Below are 15,722 nucleotides of genomic sequence, written 5' to 3'. Positions count from 1 at the left end.
CATGGCTGAGCACCGGAGCGTGCACCAAGTGTGAATTTAGGCCTGCCAAGTGGATTTCCACCCAGCATGTCCCAAATGTGGATGAGTGCATGCCAACCCCATAAACATGTAGGAAGGACAGGTCAACAGATAAGGAGACCCCAGCGTCTGGCAAACTTGATTAACACATACTGAACACATGCATGTTCGAAGGGTGGATTCCCAATGTGCCAAGTACATAGCGTATTATAGGACATGGGTTAGTCAACCAAGCACAGCTTTTCCCTCCTAGTGTGACAGTAGCCCAGGCTCCAGCCTAAGCCGGTGGTCAACTGGGCCTAACATCGCAGAGCAAGTCACTGGGTGCCAGTCTGGAGCCCCCATTCCCCCCAGGGCCAGTCCAAGCCCGAGGCAGTGAGAGCAGGCTTGAAGCAGGACTGCTGAACAGTTCTATATTGAAATAGAGGCAGCAGGGCCGAGGGCGGTCACAGGGCCAGCGGGGTGCAGCCCCCCTCCTGCTGTCCCTCTGGCCAAGGAGCATGGGCCAGACTCCAAAGTCCTGCTGCGTTTAAGCGAAGTGTGCAGGCACACACCGCACCGCAGACAGGGGGAATGGAAATTTCCGGATAACTATCTTTCTGTAAGAATAATTTGTGGGTTCGGGAGATGGCTTTGAGGAGCAGTTCAGGTTGGGAGGGGATGCCAGCTCAGCTAGCGCAGCCCTCAGTGATGGGCAGGGGTGGAATCACCATCAGTGGTGCCCGGTGACATGCTGGAGGAAACTGGTGGCTCCCCGGGGCACACCATGCTGGTGGGAGTGGCGGGGTGGGAGCCCCTGAGCTCGTGGGCCCCTGACGCCCTCCAGGGTCCAGTCTGGCTCACTCAGCCATTCTCCAGGACAGCTGCTACGGTCGAAGAGCTCAGGGTCTGGCCTCTGTGGGGGAAGAGGAGAGGGGCATCAGCCAAGCAGTGTTAGTGTGTTAGTGTCTGCTGAGCCTCTGTCACCTCTGCCTGATGAGGGTGAGCATGTGCTAGGGTCTTACCAGTGCTGGGCCTTTATCGCCTCTTTGCAGTGATGCGATGACAGCTCACTGCAGCCTCGACCTCCCTGGCTCAAGTGATCCTCCCACCTCAGCCTCCTGAGTAGCTGGGACTACAGATGCATGCCACCAAAACCAGCTAATATTTCTAATTTTTTGGTACAGATGGGATCTCACTATGTTGCCCAGGCTCTTTATCACTTCTTATAAGTAGATTACTGTGCCCTGAGTTTTTGTCACAGCCTGGAAATAGCTGAGTATGTGCTGAGCCTTACCATATCTTGACGGTATTAGGTGTGTACTGAGCCTCCTCACACCCTAATCATATCCTGAACGTGGGTAAGTGTGTGCTGAGCCTCCTCACACCCCAATCATAACCTGAGCATGGGTGAGTGTGTGCTGAACCTCTTCACACCCTAATCATATCCTGCATGTGGGTTGAGTGTGCTGAGCCTCTTCACACCCTAATCATATACTGAATGTGGGTTGTGTGTGTTGAGCCTCTTCACACCCTAATCATACTGAATGTGGGTTGAGTATGCTGAGCCTCTTCACACCCTAATCATATACGGAATGTGGGTTGAGTGTGCTGAGCCTCTTCACACCCTAATCATATACGGAATGTGGGTTGCGTGTGCTGAGCCTCCTCACATCCTAATCGTATCCTAAATGCACCCAGCTCACCTCAGCCTCCATGGTCATGTTGTCAATGTTGGGCCCATCCCCATCTCGCTGCAGGATGGCTGGTGGCTCAGCAGAGGCCCCAAGATGCTCTCCTTCCTCCCAGCTGCTGCCCCGGCAGGGCCTGTCATCCTCAGGCGAGACCTGGCTCAGCCGGATGAGGTTGCTGAAGTTGGAGTCGGACTTGGAACCCGCAGGTGGCTTGCGGGCCTTATGACGGCCCACCAGGCGGCTGCTGTAGAAGGCCAGGATGGGCTCGGGGCCCGAGTCGGGCATGTGGTGGCCAGTGATGGCTGCCTTGAGGGGGGCCATCATGTCAGAGACCACATTGGTGCAGGTCTCACCCCATAGCCCATGCCCAGCCTCCTGCAGACTCAGGTCGTCCAGCTGGTCGATGGCTCTTTGCATACCTGGTGCCTTCTCCTCTCGGAAGAAGGGGCTGCTGCCGGCCACACTGCCCATGCCCGCAGCTTCCTTCTCCTCAGCCAGACGGTAGTAGGGGGTCCCATCTTCTGCAGCCACGACGGGCGCGGGGGGCTTGCCCTCCACCTGCAGCGAGAGGCGGTAGCTGCGCAGCGAGAGCTGGTAGTAGTGGGTGGTCTCGTGGGCATTGCGCAGCTGCTGCATGGACACGAAGGGGTGGCGCAGGGCAGCACTGGGGCTGATGCGTTCATGTGATTCCCAGGTCAGCATGCGTTTGATCAGCTCCACCATGCTCTTGAGGTCGGCGTGCTCTGCCAGTGCCTCCCGGTCGGGGAAGGTCAGCCGACTGGCCACACTGCCACCATTCACTGTCTCGATCTGGTCCAAGGACTTGAGCATATACTTGCGGCGCTCCAGTGGGCGCACCTGGCAGGGCATGGAGAAGGGAGCAGGGTTGACCCTTGTGCAGGGCTAGGGCCCTGAGCACTCCTGCTGTGGCACCCACATGTAGCCCCAACTTCCAGGTCTGCCCATGATCTGCCTTGGAGCTCTCTGGCTGCTAGGAGGGCCACCCTGGATCCGTCACACCCGAGCCCCTCTAATCTAACCCAAAGCTTTCACTGGTCCAAGTTCCACCCCTTGCCCCAGACCTCCAGTCCCCCCCCAGCACCATGGGTGCAGCCCCTACCAGCAGCTAGCAGAGGGGCTGCGCGGAATCTCTAGTCCTCCCTGGAATCAAATCCAGGTCCCTCTTACTGCCACAGCTCCACGCTTGATCCCAGGCCTCCCGGTGGTGGGACCCAGACCCTTCTTGCTACACTAGTTTATGAAACTAGTTCCCTGCTATGGAACTGCCATCAACTTTTAGTCTCACCTGTGGTCCCATCCAGACCCTTCTTGCTGTGAAATCAAGACTTGTGACCTCAAACTCCTAGTCCCAGGCTCTTGCTGCACAGATTGGAGGGGCAAACCCATAGAGGTAGCAGACTGGCTGCTGCCCCAAACCTCTAGACTCATCTGAGGTCTCACTCAGAAAGTTGTTTTTTTTTTTTTTTTTTTTTGAGACAGTTTCACTCTTGTCACCCAGGCTGGAGTGCAATGGCGCAATCTCGGCTCACTGCAACCTCTGCCTCCCAGCTTCAAGCGATTCTCCTGCCTCAGCCTCCCGAGCAGCTGGAATTACAGGCATCCACCACGATGCCCAGCTAATTTTTGTATTTTTAGTAGAGACAGAGTTTCACCATATTGGCCAGGCTGGTCTCAGACTCCTGACCTCAGGTGATCCACCCGCCTTGGCCTCCCAAAGTGCTGGGATTACAGGTGTGAGCCACTGCGCCTGGCCTCAGAGCCTTTTTTTTTTTTTTTTTTTTAAACAGGATCTGTTTAAAAATCTCTGCTCTGTCGCCTAGACTGGAGTGTAGTGGTGCAATCACAGCTCACTGCAACCACCAACTCCCGGATTCAAGTGATCTTCCCACCTCAGCCTCCCAAGTAGCTTGGAACTACAGGTGTGTGCCACCATACCTGGCTAAATTAAAAAAAAATTTTTTTCTAGAGACACAGTCTTGCTATGTCACCCAGGATGGCTTCAAGCGATCCTCCTGCCTTGGCCCCACCAAAGTGCTCGGACTACAGTTATAAGCCATTGCACCTGCCTCTTTTGCAATTCTCACAGCCAGTCTCAGTCCTCATTTTTTCTCCATGGTCTCATCCCTCTTGCCACACAAGTTGCTGACCCCAGAGCTGAAGCTGGCAGAGAAGCTGCCCCAATCTTCCTGTCACACTTGTAGTATGACCCAGATCCCTCTTGCTAGAGCAGCCCTCACATCTGACTTCCAAACATCCAATTCTCCCTGCAGTTTCTCCCCCAGATCTATCTTGCTGCAGCAGCTGACCAGTCCCACATTTGATCTCACCCAGCTCTTTCTTGCTGTGAAAATGCCCTAGGCTGACCCCCAAGTTCCAGTTCTCACTGAGGTTTAGCCCAGAAATATTTTTTTTTCAATTATTAAAAAAATATTTTTTGGCTGGGCGCAGTGGCTCTTGCCTGTAATCCCTCCGCTTTGGGAGGCTGAGGCGGGTGGATCATGAGGTCAGGTATTTGAGACCAGCCTGGCCAACATGGTAAAACCCTGTCTCTACTAAAAATACAAAAAATTAGCCGGGTGTGGTGGCAAGTGCCTGTAGTCCCAGCTACTCGGGAGGCTCAGGCAGAAGAATCTCTTAAACCCGGGAGGCAGAGGTTGCAGTGAGCCGAGACTACGCCACTGCACTCCAGCCTGGGCAACAGATCGAGACTCCCTCTCGAAAAAAAAAATTTCTTTTATTTTGTTTTTTATTCTTTTCACTCCATTCTTCTGGTCTGATAGATTTTTCTTTTTCTTTTTGAAACAGGGTCTTGCTCTGTCACCCAGGCTCAAGTGCAGTGGCATGACCACAGCTCACTGTAGCCTGGATCTCCCAGGCTCAAGGGATTCTCCTGCCTCAGCCTCCCATGTATCTGGGACAATAGGCCCATACCACCACACCCAGCTAATTTTTTTTTCCACGTTTTATAAAGAGGAGGTCTCTAGGCTGGGCGCGGTGGCTCAACCCTGTAATCCCAGCACTTTGGGAGGCCGAGGTGGGTGGATCACAAGGTCAGGAGATCGAGACCATCCTGGCTAACATGGTGAAACCCCATCTCTACTAAAATTACAAAAAAAATTAGCCGGGGGTGGTGGCGGGCGCCTGTAGTCCCAGGTATTCGGGAGGCTGAGGCAGGAGAATGGCGTGAACCCGGGAGGCGGAGCTTCCAGTGAGCCGAGATCGCGCCACTGCACTCTAGCCTGGGCGACAGAGCGAGACTCTGCCTCAAAAAAAAAAAAAAAAAAAAAAAAGAAAAAAAAGAGGAGGTCTCACTATGTTCCCCAGGCTAGTCTCAAACCCCTGGGCCCAAGGGGTCCTCCCACCACAGCCTCCCAAAGTGCTAGAATTACAGGTGTGAGCCACGTCGTCCATCCTCGATTTTTTTTCGTGTAACAGCCCCCACACTCACTGCCCTCACCCAACTTTTCCCTTACCTTCGTCTCGGCCAGGTAGTCAGCCGAGGACTTGAGCTGCCAGGGGCTGGCGGCGTCAGGGTGGGGATTGCGCTTAAAGAAGTGGTGGGCCTTGCGGGCGGCATGCAGCAGGTGCGGCTTGGGGAGGCCCTGGGTTTCGCAGATGTAGCGCACCTGGTCGTACTCATTGTTGCCCGGGTAGAGGGGCCAGCCCAGGTGCAGCTCAGCCATGACGCAGCCCAGGGACCACACGTCCACCTTCTCGCAGAAGGGCAGCCCCAGCAGGATCTCAGGGGCCCGGTAGAAGCGCGACTGGATGTATGGCTCCTTCACGTAGCGCACCTCGCTGAAAATGCTGGCAGAGCCGAAGTCAATCACCTGTCGGGTGGAGAAGAGGGCGAGTGGGCAGGTCAAGCTGCAGGGACAGCCCAGCCAGGCCACCCCTGGCATCTCTCATCTGGCATATTCCTGCATCTGCTATTTGACTCTGGCCGTCTCTGGGTCTGTGACTCTTTAGTTGCTTTGTTGGTTTTTGTTTGTTTGAGGCGAAGTCTGGCTCTTGTTGCCCAGTCTGGAGCGCAATGGCACTATCTTGGCACACTGCAACCTCCACTTCCCCGGTTCTAGCGATTCTCATGCCTCATTCTCCTGAGTAGCTGGGATTACAGGCGCCCGCCCCCACGCCTGGCTAATTTTTTGTATTTTTAGTAGAGTTGGGATTTCACTATGTTGGCCAGGCTGGTCTCGAACTCTTGACCTCAGGTGACCCACACGCCTCGGACTCCCAAAATGCTGGGACTACAGGCATGAGCCACTGCGCCCAGCCTTTGTTGTTGTTTTTTGTTTGTTTGTTTGTTTGTTTTTTGAGACCGAGTCCCACTCTGTTGCCCAGGTTGGAGTACAGTGGCACAATCTAGGCCCACTGCAACCTCTACCTCCTGGGTTCGAGTGATTCTCCTGCCTCAGCCTCCCCAGTAGCTGGGTCTACAGGTGCACACCACCATGCCCTGCTAATTTTTGTATTTTTAGTAGAGACGGGGTTTCACCATGTTGGCCAGACTGGTCTCGAACCCCTGACCTCAGATGATCCACCTGCCTCAGCCTCCCTAGCTGGAATTACAGGCATGAGCCACCTCACTCAGCTGTGGTCGTAGTTCTTAAGTCCCTATCTCTGTCTCTTCCAGTCTTTGTGTCTGGTTCGAGTGACTGACTCTGCCTCTGTTTCTCTCCACTAGAACTATGCATAGGAGGATTAGGACCCTACTCTTCCTCTTGTACCCCACACCTTGTCCATCAGTCAATAGATCTAGAATCTGCTCGCTCTGCATGCCATCCGCAGCCCCCACCCTGGTCCTATCCCACATCCTCTCCAACCTAGACTAACACAGGGGCCTCCTCGCTGGTCTCCCTGCTCCTCTCCTCTGTCCCCTAGTCTGTCTCTTACAAGCATCCAGGGGGATCCTGTGGTCGCCTGGGATAGATTGGGTCCTCCCCTGCTCACAGTCACATCCTGTGACAAAAGCCAAGGTCCTCACGGTGGCCCACAGGTCTCCAATGTCTGCTCTGTCACCTCTCTGCCACATCTCCCACTCTCCCCGTCACTCACCCTTCTCCAGCCATAAGGGCCTCCTCACTATTCCTTGAATAAGTCAGACATTCCCAGTTCAGGGTTTTGCACTGGCTGTTTCCTCTGCCTGAAATGCTCTTCCCTGCATGAGCACAGGGCTCCCTGCCTCACCTCCTTCAGGTCTTTACTCAAATGTCACGTTCCTATCAAAAGCAGAAAGGGAGGATAAAAAAAATGATCACCTTCTCAGTGAGGCCTCCCCTAATCATTCTGTTAAAGCATCAGCCTCCACCCTTCCTATCCCTCTGCCAGGCCCCTGTTTTTCCTTTTCTTTTCTTTTTTTTTTTTTTTGAGATGAAGATTTTTGAGACAGAGTTTTGCTCGTCGCCCAGGCTGGAGTGCAATGATGCAATCTTGGCTCACTGCAACCTCCGCCTCCCAGGTAGCTGGGAATACATGCGCTTGCCACCACGCTCAGCTAATTTTTACATTTTTAGTAGAGACGGGGTTTCGCCATGATGGCTGGGCTGGTCTCAAACTCCTGACCGCAGGTGATCCACTCGCCTCGGCCTCCCAAAGTGCTGGGATTACAGTCGTGAGCCACTGCACCTGGCCCCACCATCGCTCTTAATGCCATTTCACACATTATATCTTTTAATTTTTTATTTTCATTTTATTTTTTAATTATTTATTTTTTGTGATGGAGTCTCGCTCTGTCGGCCAGGCTGGAGAGCAGTGGTGTGATCTTGGCTCACTGCAACCTCCACCTACTAGGTTCAAGCGATTCTCCTGCCTCAGCCTCCGAGTCGCTGGGATTACAAGCGCTAATCTTTTGTATTTTTGGTAGAGATGGGCGGGGTTTCACCATGTTAGCCAGGCTGGTCTCAAACTCCTGACTCAGGTGATCTGCCTGCCTCAGCCTCCCAGAGTGTTGGGATTACAGGTGTGAGCCACTGCACCCAGCCCTTTTTTTTTTCTTTTTAGAGACAGGGTCTTGCTTTATCACCCAGGCTGGAGTGCAGTGACTCCATCATAGCTCACTGCTGCCGTGAACTCCAGGGCTCATGAGATCCTCCTGCCTCAGCCTCCTGAGTAGCTGGGACCGTAGGCACGCACCACCATACCCAGCTAATTTTTTAACTTTTTGTAGAGATAGAGATGGGTCTCACTATGTTGCCCAGGATGGTCTTAAGCTCCTGGGCTCAAGTGATCCTCCTGCCTCAGCCTCCCAACATGCTGGGATTATAGGCATGAGGCCTCGCACCTGGCCCTAGTCTACTTCCTTATCAAGTTCAGCATTTCTCTCCCCAGCTAGGATGTCAGTCCCACAAGGGCAAAGATTATATCCATTTTGTTCAATACCGTATCCCTAGATGCCTAGAACAGTACCTGGCACACAGCAGGGGCTCAGTAAATAATGAATGAATGAATGAATGAATGAATGAATGTACGGGCTTTGTAATCCTTCATTCTATTTCCATCTCCTGTTTGTATCTCTCTGTCTCTCTTCTGAGACAGTAGCTCACCCTGTCACCCAGGCTGAAGTGCAGTGGCGCAATCTCGGCTCAAGGCAACCTCCGCCTCCCAGGGTCAAGTGATTCTCCTGCCTCAGCCTCTGGAGTAGCTGGGATTACAGGCACCCGCGGCCACGCCCGGCTAATTTTTATACTTTTAGCAGAGATGAGTTCTCACCATATTGGTCAGGCTGGTCTTGAACTCCTGACCTCAGGTGATCCACCCACCTCGGCCTCCCAAAGTGTTGGGATTATAGGCGTGAGCCACCGCCCAGCCATCTCTCACCTTTTACTTGCAGAAAGCAGTATCATGAAATGGTTATTGATTGCAGTTCTGATCCCAGAGTGCCAGGGCGTCAGTACCCAAGAGGCTAAGTGACCCTGGTTACTTAATCCATATTTATGGAATTCATTCATTCATTCATTCATTCATTCATTCATTCTTTCTTTCTTTCTTTCTTTCCACAGAGACAGTGGGGCTAATAATGCTGGTCAGGTGCTATGGATCCGTCCTGTCTGTCCCCTGCTGTGTTTGTAGAAGTCCCTGCTTCCCTGGGTCTCTGTCCTTCCACCTCTTGGGGCAGAATAATCCACCTTTTTCTTTTTTTTTTTTTCTTTTTTTTTCTTTTTGAGACGGAGTCTCGCTCTGTCGCCCAGGCTGGAGTGCAGTGGCAAGATCTCAGCTCACTGCAAGCTCTGCCTCCCGAGTTTACGCCATTCTCCTGCCTCAGCCTCCCGAGTAGCTGGGACTACAGGCGCCCGCCACCTCGCCCGGCTAGTTTTTTGTAGTTTTTAGTAGAGACAGGGTTTCACCGTGTTAGCCAGGATGGTCTCTACCTCCTGACCTCATGATCCGCCCATCTCGGCCTCCCAAAGTGCTGGGATTACAGGCTTGAGCCACCGCGCCCGGCCAATCCACCTTTTTCTGTCTCTGTGTCTCTGTATCTCTGGCAAGCATTCATTTAGCACTGGCTCCATGACAGCAGTGCTGGGAGATGTCAGGGACACAGTGATGACTAAGTCAGCCCCAGCCTTGCCCTCAGGGTGCCCCTGGTTCAGACCCATCCAGACAGTATCAAACTCAAAAGCAGACAGAGGACTGGGCATGGTGGCTCACACTTGTAATTCTAGCACTTTGGGAGGCCAAGGTGGGCGGATTGCGTGAGCTCAGGACTTTGAGACCAGCCTGGGCAACATGATGAAATCCCGTTTCTACCAAAAAATACAAAAATTGGCCAGACGCAGTGGTCATACCTGTAATCCCAGCACTTTGGGAGGCTGAGGCGGGCAGATCACAAGGTCAGGAGTTCGAGACCAGCCTGGCCAACATGGTGAAATCCCATCTCTACTAAAAATACAAAAATTAGCCAGGCATAGGCCAGGTGTGGTGGTTTACGCCTGTAATACCAGCACTTTGGGAGGCTGAGGTGGGTGGATCACCTGAGGTCAGGAGTTCGAGACCAGCCTGACCAACATGGTAAAACCCCATCTCTACTAAAAATACAAAAATTAGCCAGGTGTGGTGGCAGGTGCCTGTAATCCCAGCTACTCGGGAGGCTGAGGCAGGAGAATTGCTTGAATGTGGGAGGCAGAGGTTGCAGTGAGCTGAGATTGTGCCACTGCACTTCCTCCTGGGTAACAAGAGTGGAACTCAGTCTCAAAAAAAAAAAAAAATTAGCCGTGTATGGGTGGCGGCACCTGTAATCCCAGCTACTCAGGAAGCTGAGGCAGGAGAATTGCTTGAACCTGGGAGGCGGAGGCTGTGGGCCAAGATCATGCCATTGCACTCTAGCCTGGGTGACAAGAGCAAGAGCAAGACTTCATCTCAAAAAAGAAAAAAAAAAAATACAAAAATTCACTGGGCATGGTCGTGCATGCCTGTAGTCCCAGCTCCTCAGGAGGCTGGGGCAGGAGGATAACTTGAGCCCAGGAGGCGGAGGTTGCAGTGAGCCGAGAAGGTGCCATGGCACTGCAGCCTGAGTGAAAGAGCCAGACCCTATCTCAAAAAAAAAAAAAAAAAAAAAAAAAAAAAAAAAAAAAAAAATGCGGACAGAGGGGTCAGCACTAGGGGCCTGTGACAGTACGGAGGAGATGCATCTGTGTGTCCAGCACAAGGCCAGACCCAAAGCAGGCATTCAGTAAATGTTTATTCATCGACAAACTGACCATGATGAGTAATACACATGCTTCCAGTTGCTCGGACCAACAGGCTTTTGTCCCCCTCTACTCCTCTCTCGCTCTGTCACCCTTCATGTAAGATCTATCAACAAATCCTCTTGGCTCTAGCTCCGAAATCTACCCAGAATCCACCCAAGTCTCCTGCTCCCACTGCCCTGACTCTGGTCCCAATCACCACGTCTCCCACGTGGACTAGCACAGTCACCCCTCTGCCTTCCTGCTCCTGCCCAACCCACCCCTGTCTGCTCCCCTTATGCAGCCAGAGAAACAAGGCTTGGGCTTGTTTCTCTGAGTCAGACCGAGTCCTCCTCTGCTTAGATTCCTCCTGTGGCTCCATCTTCCTCGGAATAAAACTAAAGTCTGTGCTGTAACCAACAAGGCCCTGCATGCCTGGCCCCATCACCTCCTTGGACTCATTTCTTCCCTCTTCACCTCATTCTTTCTGCTTCAGCCACACAGGCCTCCCCGGTGTTCTTCAAATGCATACAATTGGCACATTCCTTGATACGGTTTAGCTCTGTGTCCCTGCCCAAACCTCATCTCTAAATGTCACCGAAGGAACCTGGTGGGAGGTGACTGGGTCCTGAAGACAGTTTCCCCTATGCTGTTCTCGTGATAGTGAGTTCTCATGAGATCTGATGGTTTAAAAGTGGCAGCTTCTCCTGCACGCTGTCTCTCCTGCCGCCATGTAAGGCATGCCTTGCTTCCCCTTCACCTTCCGCCATGATTGTAAGTTTCCTGAGGCCTCTCTAGCCATGAGGAACTGTGAGTCGATTAAACCCCTTTTCTTTATTTATAAATTACCCAGTCTCAGGTAGTTTGTTTGTTTGTTTGTTTTTGAGATGGAGTCTCATTCTGTTGCCCAGGCTAGAGGGCAGTGGCATCATCTTGGCTCACTGCAACCTCCACCTCTGTGTTCAAGTGATTCTCCTGTCTCAGCCTCCTGAGTAGCTGGGACTACAGGCGTGTGCCACCACGCCCAACTAATTTTTGTGTTATTAGTAAAGATGGGGTTTCACCATGTTGGCCAGGCTGGTCTCGAACCCCTGACCTCAAGTGATCCACCCACCTTGGCCTCCCAAAGTGCTGGAATTACAGGTGTAAGCCACTGTGCCCGGCCTACAGGTAGTTCTTTATAGTAGCGTGAGAACAGACTCCTACCTCAGGGCCTTTGCACTGGCTGTTCCCTCTGCCTGGATGCTCTGTCTCCAGATGGCTACACAGCTTTCTCCCTCCTTCAGGATTTCCCTCAAAGTTACCTTCTCAGTGAGGCCTAGCTGACCACCATGTCTAAAAGCTCACTCAGCACCACCCATCTCTATGAACACCCAGCATCCACTTCCTCCCTGCTTCTCACTTGCTTATCATATTTCACTCATTTATCTTGGTGACCCTCTGTCTCCCACTAGAATGTCAGCCCCACAAGGACAGGACCAGGCCAGAGAAGCTGAGCTGAGAATGGAGCAGGACAGGGAGACCTCAGGGCCTGGAAGGGAACAGGGGAGACCTCAGGTCTGGGACAGAGAAGACATCAGAATTGGGACAAGAAGATGGGGAGGATTTGGGGGCCAGGAGCAAGGCAGAGCCGTTATGGACAGGGCCTTGGGAAGCCCTCAGGCCCCAGAGGTAGACAAGAGAAATCTTAGTGTCTGAAGAGACTGGGTACAGTGGCTCCTGCCTGTAATCTCAGTGCTTTGGGAAGCTGAGGCAGGAGGATTGCTTGAGCCCAGGAGTTCAAGACCAGCCTGGACAACATAGCAAGGCCTCGTTTCTACAAAAAAAAAAAAAAATTAATTCGCCAGGCACAGTGGTGTGTGCTTATAGTCCCAGCTAATTGAAAGGCTGAAGTGGGAGGATCGCTTGAGCTCAGGAGTTTAAGGCTGCAGTGAGCTATGATTGTACCACTGCACTCCAGCCTGGGCAACAGAGCAAGACCTTGTCTCTGAAACTAACTAAATAAATATCTTAAAAATTTTAAAAAGTAGGCTGGGCACAGTGGCTCACGCCTATAATCCCAGCACTTTTGGAGGCCGAGGCAGGTGGATCATTTGAGGTCAGGAGTTCGAGACCAGCCTGGCTAGCATGGTGAAACCCCGTCTCCAATAAGTACAAAAAAATTAGCTGGGCATGGTGGCGCATCCCTGTAATCCCAGCTACTCAGGAGGCTGAGGCAGGAGAATCACTTGAATCCAGTTGAACCCAGGAGGCAGAGGTTGCAGTGAGCTAAGATTGTGCCACTGCACTCAAGCCCGGGCAACGGAATGAAAGTCCGTCACACACACACACACACACACACACACACACACACACACACACAAAATACATCTAGGGCTAGAAGAAGCTGAGAAAAAGACAAGGAACTAGGGATGCAGCCACCCAGACGGCCTCTACTCACCTTGACCCTGAAGGGGCAGCGGGTCTGGTCCACCAGCATGATGTTCTCAGGCTTGAGATCAGCGTGGATGATCGCCAGCTCCTTGAGCCGGGCCAGGGCTCTGAGCACCTGCAGGGTGACTGTACGGATGTGGCGGGCAGGGAGGGGCGCGAAGTTGTTCTCCTTCTGGAACTCAAAAAGGTTTTGCTCCAGCAGCTCGAAGACCAGGTAGAACTTGAGGGCATCGTGGAAGAACTCAAGGAAGCGGATGACGTGGGCCTCCTCAGGGTCCAGGCCTCGCATGCAGTGCAGCAGCTTCAGCTCGTTCTTGATGATGCGGTTGCGGTAGGCGTCGTTCTTGAGGATCTTGATGGCCACCATCTCGCCCGTGCTCCGCCGCCAGCCCTTGGCTACCTCCCCGAAGGTCCCCTTGCCCAAGACCTCGATGATGTCGTAGCAGTCAGTCTCCGACTGGATGGTAGCCATGGTGCCCCTGCTGCCAGACACTGCCCTGCCCAGGCCCCTGCGCCACTGACTCTGCCGCCCAGGCCTCCCGCCTGGCCGCCGACACAGCAGGCCCCCCAGTGGGGGAAAAAGAACCGCACTCGTGCCTCCTCCTATGAGGTTGGCCCCTGCTTCCCTGGCACCCCCAAATCCCCAGGCCACACTGTCAGTCTGCCAGGAGCTCCACCCCTCCCCAAAAGCCCTCCTGGCTTGGGATGAGGGGCCCCAGGCCCCACTGAATGGGTTCCAGCGCTGTTGAGTGGCTCTGGTTCTGTTGTTGGAGACCTGAGCCCTGGCTGGAGTGGGGGTGGGGTGCCAGGCTGGGCCCCCTCCCCCGCCCAGTGGTGGAACCTTGCAAAGACCAAACAGGTGAAGTGTTGACAGAGGGGAGTCTAATCGTGGGCCTTGGGCATACAGGAACGGGGATAAGGCAGGAGTAAGGAAAGGTGGGCTTCTTGAGCTTGGGAGATGTGATGTGTGGGTGTCTGTGTTCAGAAAACTCCTGTCCCAGCCTGTGACTGCTATAGCATGACGGGTAAAAGGCCCTGAATGCCAGGCTAAGGAGTTTGGACTCTGTTCTGAGGGCACTGGGGAGCCACAGAAGGGCTTTGAGCAGGGGAGGGCAGGGTCAGATATGAGTGTCAGAAAGTTACTGTATGAAAAAGGATAGGTTGGAGCGGGTAAGAATGGAAGCCCCAAGCCAGGGAAAGAGTCCAGGACAGGGCACAGATGGGAGAGGTCAGGGAGGGCAGGGCGAGGCCAGTGAATGAGACACTCCCAAGGCCAAAAGGAGCAGCCGTGAGACTGACAGGCTGGGAGAAAGGTGGGAGCTGTCTAAGACCAGGCCCAAGGCTCTGGCATGCAGAGGCAGTTCCTGGGAAATGGACATGGATAAGGAGCAGCTTGGGGGAGATGTTGAGGCCAAATTAGAAAATGTATTTATTTTTGGCTGTGTGCAGTGGGTCACGCCTGTAATCCCAGCACTTTGGGAGGCTGAGGAGGTCGGATCATGAGGTCAGGAGATCGAGACCATCCTGGCTAACATGGTGAAACCCTGTCTCTACTAAAAATACTAAAAATTAGCCGGGCGTAGTGGCGGGTGCCTGTAGTCCCAGCTACTCGGGAGGCTGACGCAGAAGAACAGCTTGAACCCAGGAGGTGGAGATTGCAGTGAGCCGAGATCGCACCACTGCACTCCAGCCTGGGTGACAGAGCAAGACTTAGTCTCAAAAAAAAAAAAAAAAAAAAAAGTGTTTATTTTTCTTCTTTTAATTTTTTGTAGAAATGGGGTCTCACCATGTTGTCCAGGCTGGTCTCAAGTGATCCTCCTGCCTCAACCTTCCAAAGTGCTGGGATTGTAGGCATGAGCCACCACTCCAGCCAAATTAGAATATTTAACACTGGGCCGGGCTCAAGTGGCTCATGCCTGTAATCCCAGCACTTTGGTAGGCCGAGGCAGGTGGATCACCTGAGGTCGGGAGTTCCAGACCAGCCTGACCAAGATGGAGAAACCCCATCTCTACTAAAAAAAAAAAAAGTAAAAGAAAACTTAACATCAAAACTTTAAACAAGGATGAAGTGCTTTAGAACTCTTATCTGATCCTTACAACATACAGAGTAGGGATTTTATGGAAGAGAAAATCAAGGTAAAAAGAAGTTTTTTTTTTTTTTTTTTTTTTTTTTGAGATGGAGTCTCGCTCTGTCACCCAGGCTGGAATGCAGTGGCACGATCTGGGCTCACTGCAAGCTCCGCCTCCCGGGTTCACGCCATTCTCCTGCCTCAGCCTCCCGAGTAGCTGGGACTACAGGCACCCGCCACCTCGCCTGGCTAGTTTTTTGTATTTTTTTTAGTAGAGACGGGGTTTCACTGTGTTAGCCAGGATGGTCTCGATCTCCTGACCTCGTGATCCGCCCGTCTCGGCCTCCCAAAGTGCTGGGATTACAAACTTGAGCCACCACGCCCGGCCAAAGAAGTTTTTAAAATGTCTGGCCAGGAGCGGTGGCTCACGCCTGTAATCCCAGCACTTTGAGAGACCAAGGCGGGCAGATCACCCGAGGTCAAGAGTTTGAGACCAGCCTGGCCAACATGACGAAACCCCGTCTCCACTAAAAATACAAAAATTAGCTGGGCGTGGTGGTGCACACCTGTAGTCCCAGCTTCTCTGGAGGCTGATGTCGGGAGGCTGAGGTATGAGAATCACTTGAACCTGGGAGGTGGAGGTTGCAGCAAGCCAAGATTGCTCCACTGCACTCCAGCATGGGCGACAGAGTGAGACTCTGTGTCAAAAAATTAAAATAAATACATAAAAAATAAAATAAAATGCCTAAGGTCACCCAAGTGACTGCCAGAAACAGCCTCTGACCCTGAGCAGCCTGGTTCCAGCACTAAGCTCTGAACCACCACCCACATAACTTCCTAAA

At 52.8% G+C, this 15,722-nt stretch overlaps 1 protein-coding gene across 1 annotated transcript; it reads right to left on the bottom strand.

Moving 5' to 3' along the window:
* Positions 1 to 417: 417 nt before the first annotated feature.
* HIPK4 (homeodomain interacting protein kinase 4) lies at positions 418 to 13,562 on the bottom strand. Its single transcript, XM_010380850.1, has 4 exons — positions 12,819 to 13,562; positions 5,186 to 5,542; positions 1,704 to 2,549; positions 418 to 913 (listed from the first exon to the last, which is right to left on the bottom strand). The coding sequence occupies exons 1-4, from the start codon at positions 13,281 to 13,283 to the stop codon at positions 731 to 733; spliced, it is 1,851 nt and encodes a 616-aa protein (XP_010379152.1). The 5' UTR covers positions 13,284 to 13,562; the 3' UTR covers positions 418 to 730.
* Between the last annotated feature and the right edge of the window lie 2,160 nt (positions 13,563 to 15,722).

The sequence above is a fragment of the Rhinopithecus roxellana genome, chromosome 12, assembly GCF_007565055.1.
Source record: "Rhinopithecus roxellana isolate Shanxi Qingling chromosome 12, ASM756505v1, whole genome shotgun sequence".
In the NCBI taxonomy this organism is placed as follows: domain Eukaryota; kingdom Metazoa; phylum Chordata; class Mammalia; order Primates; family Cercopithecidae; genus Rhinopithecus; species Rhinopithecus roxellana.
The sequence above is the reverse complement of the archived record's forward strand: the minus strand, read 5'-3'. Positions and strand labels throughout refer to the sequence as shown.

What these genes read in the sequence shown, in the direction of transcription:
- HIPK4 (XM_010380850.1), bottom strand. Translation starts at nt 13,283, where the DNA reads ATGGCTACCATCCAGTCGGAGACTGACTGCTACGACATCATCGAGGTC. An exon ending in GCTGCCCCTTCAGGGTCAAG is followed by an intron (nt 5,543 to 12,818) that starts GTGAGTAGAGGC and finishes TCCACCCGACAG; the next exon opens with GTGATTGACTTCGGCTCTGC. An exon ending in ACTACCTGGCCGAGACGAAG is followed by an intron (nt 2,550 to 5,185) that starts GTAAGGGAAAAG and finishes ATGCCCTGCCAG; the next exon opens with GTGCGCCCACTGGAGCGCCG.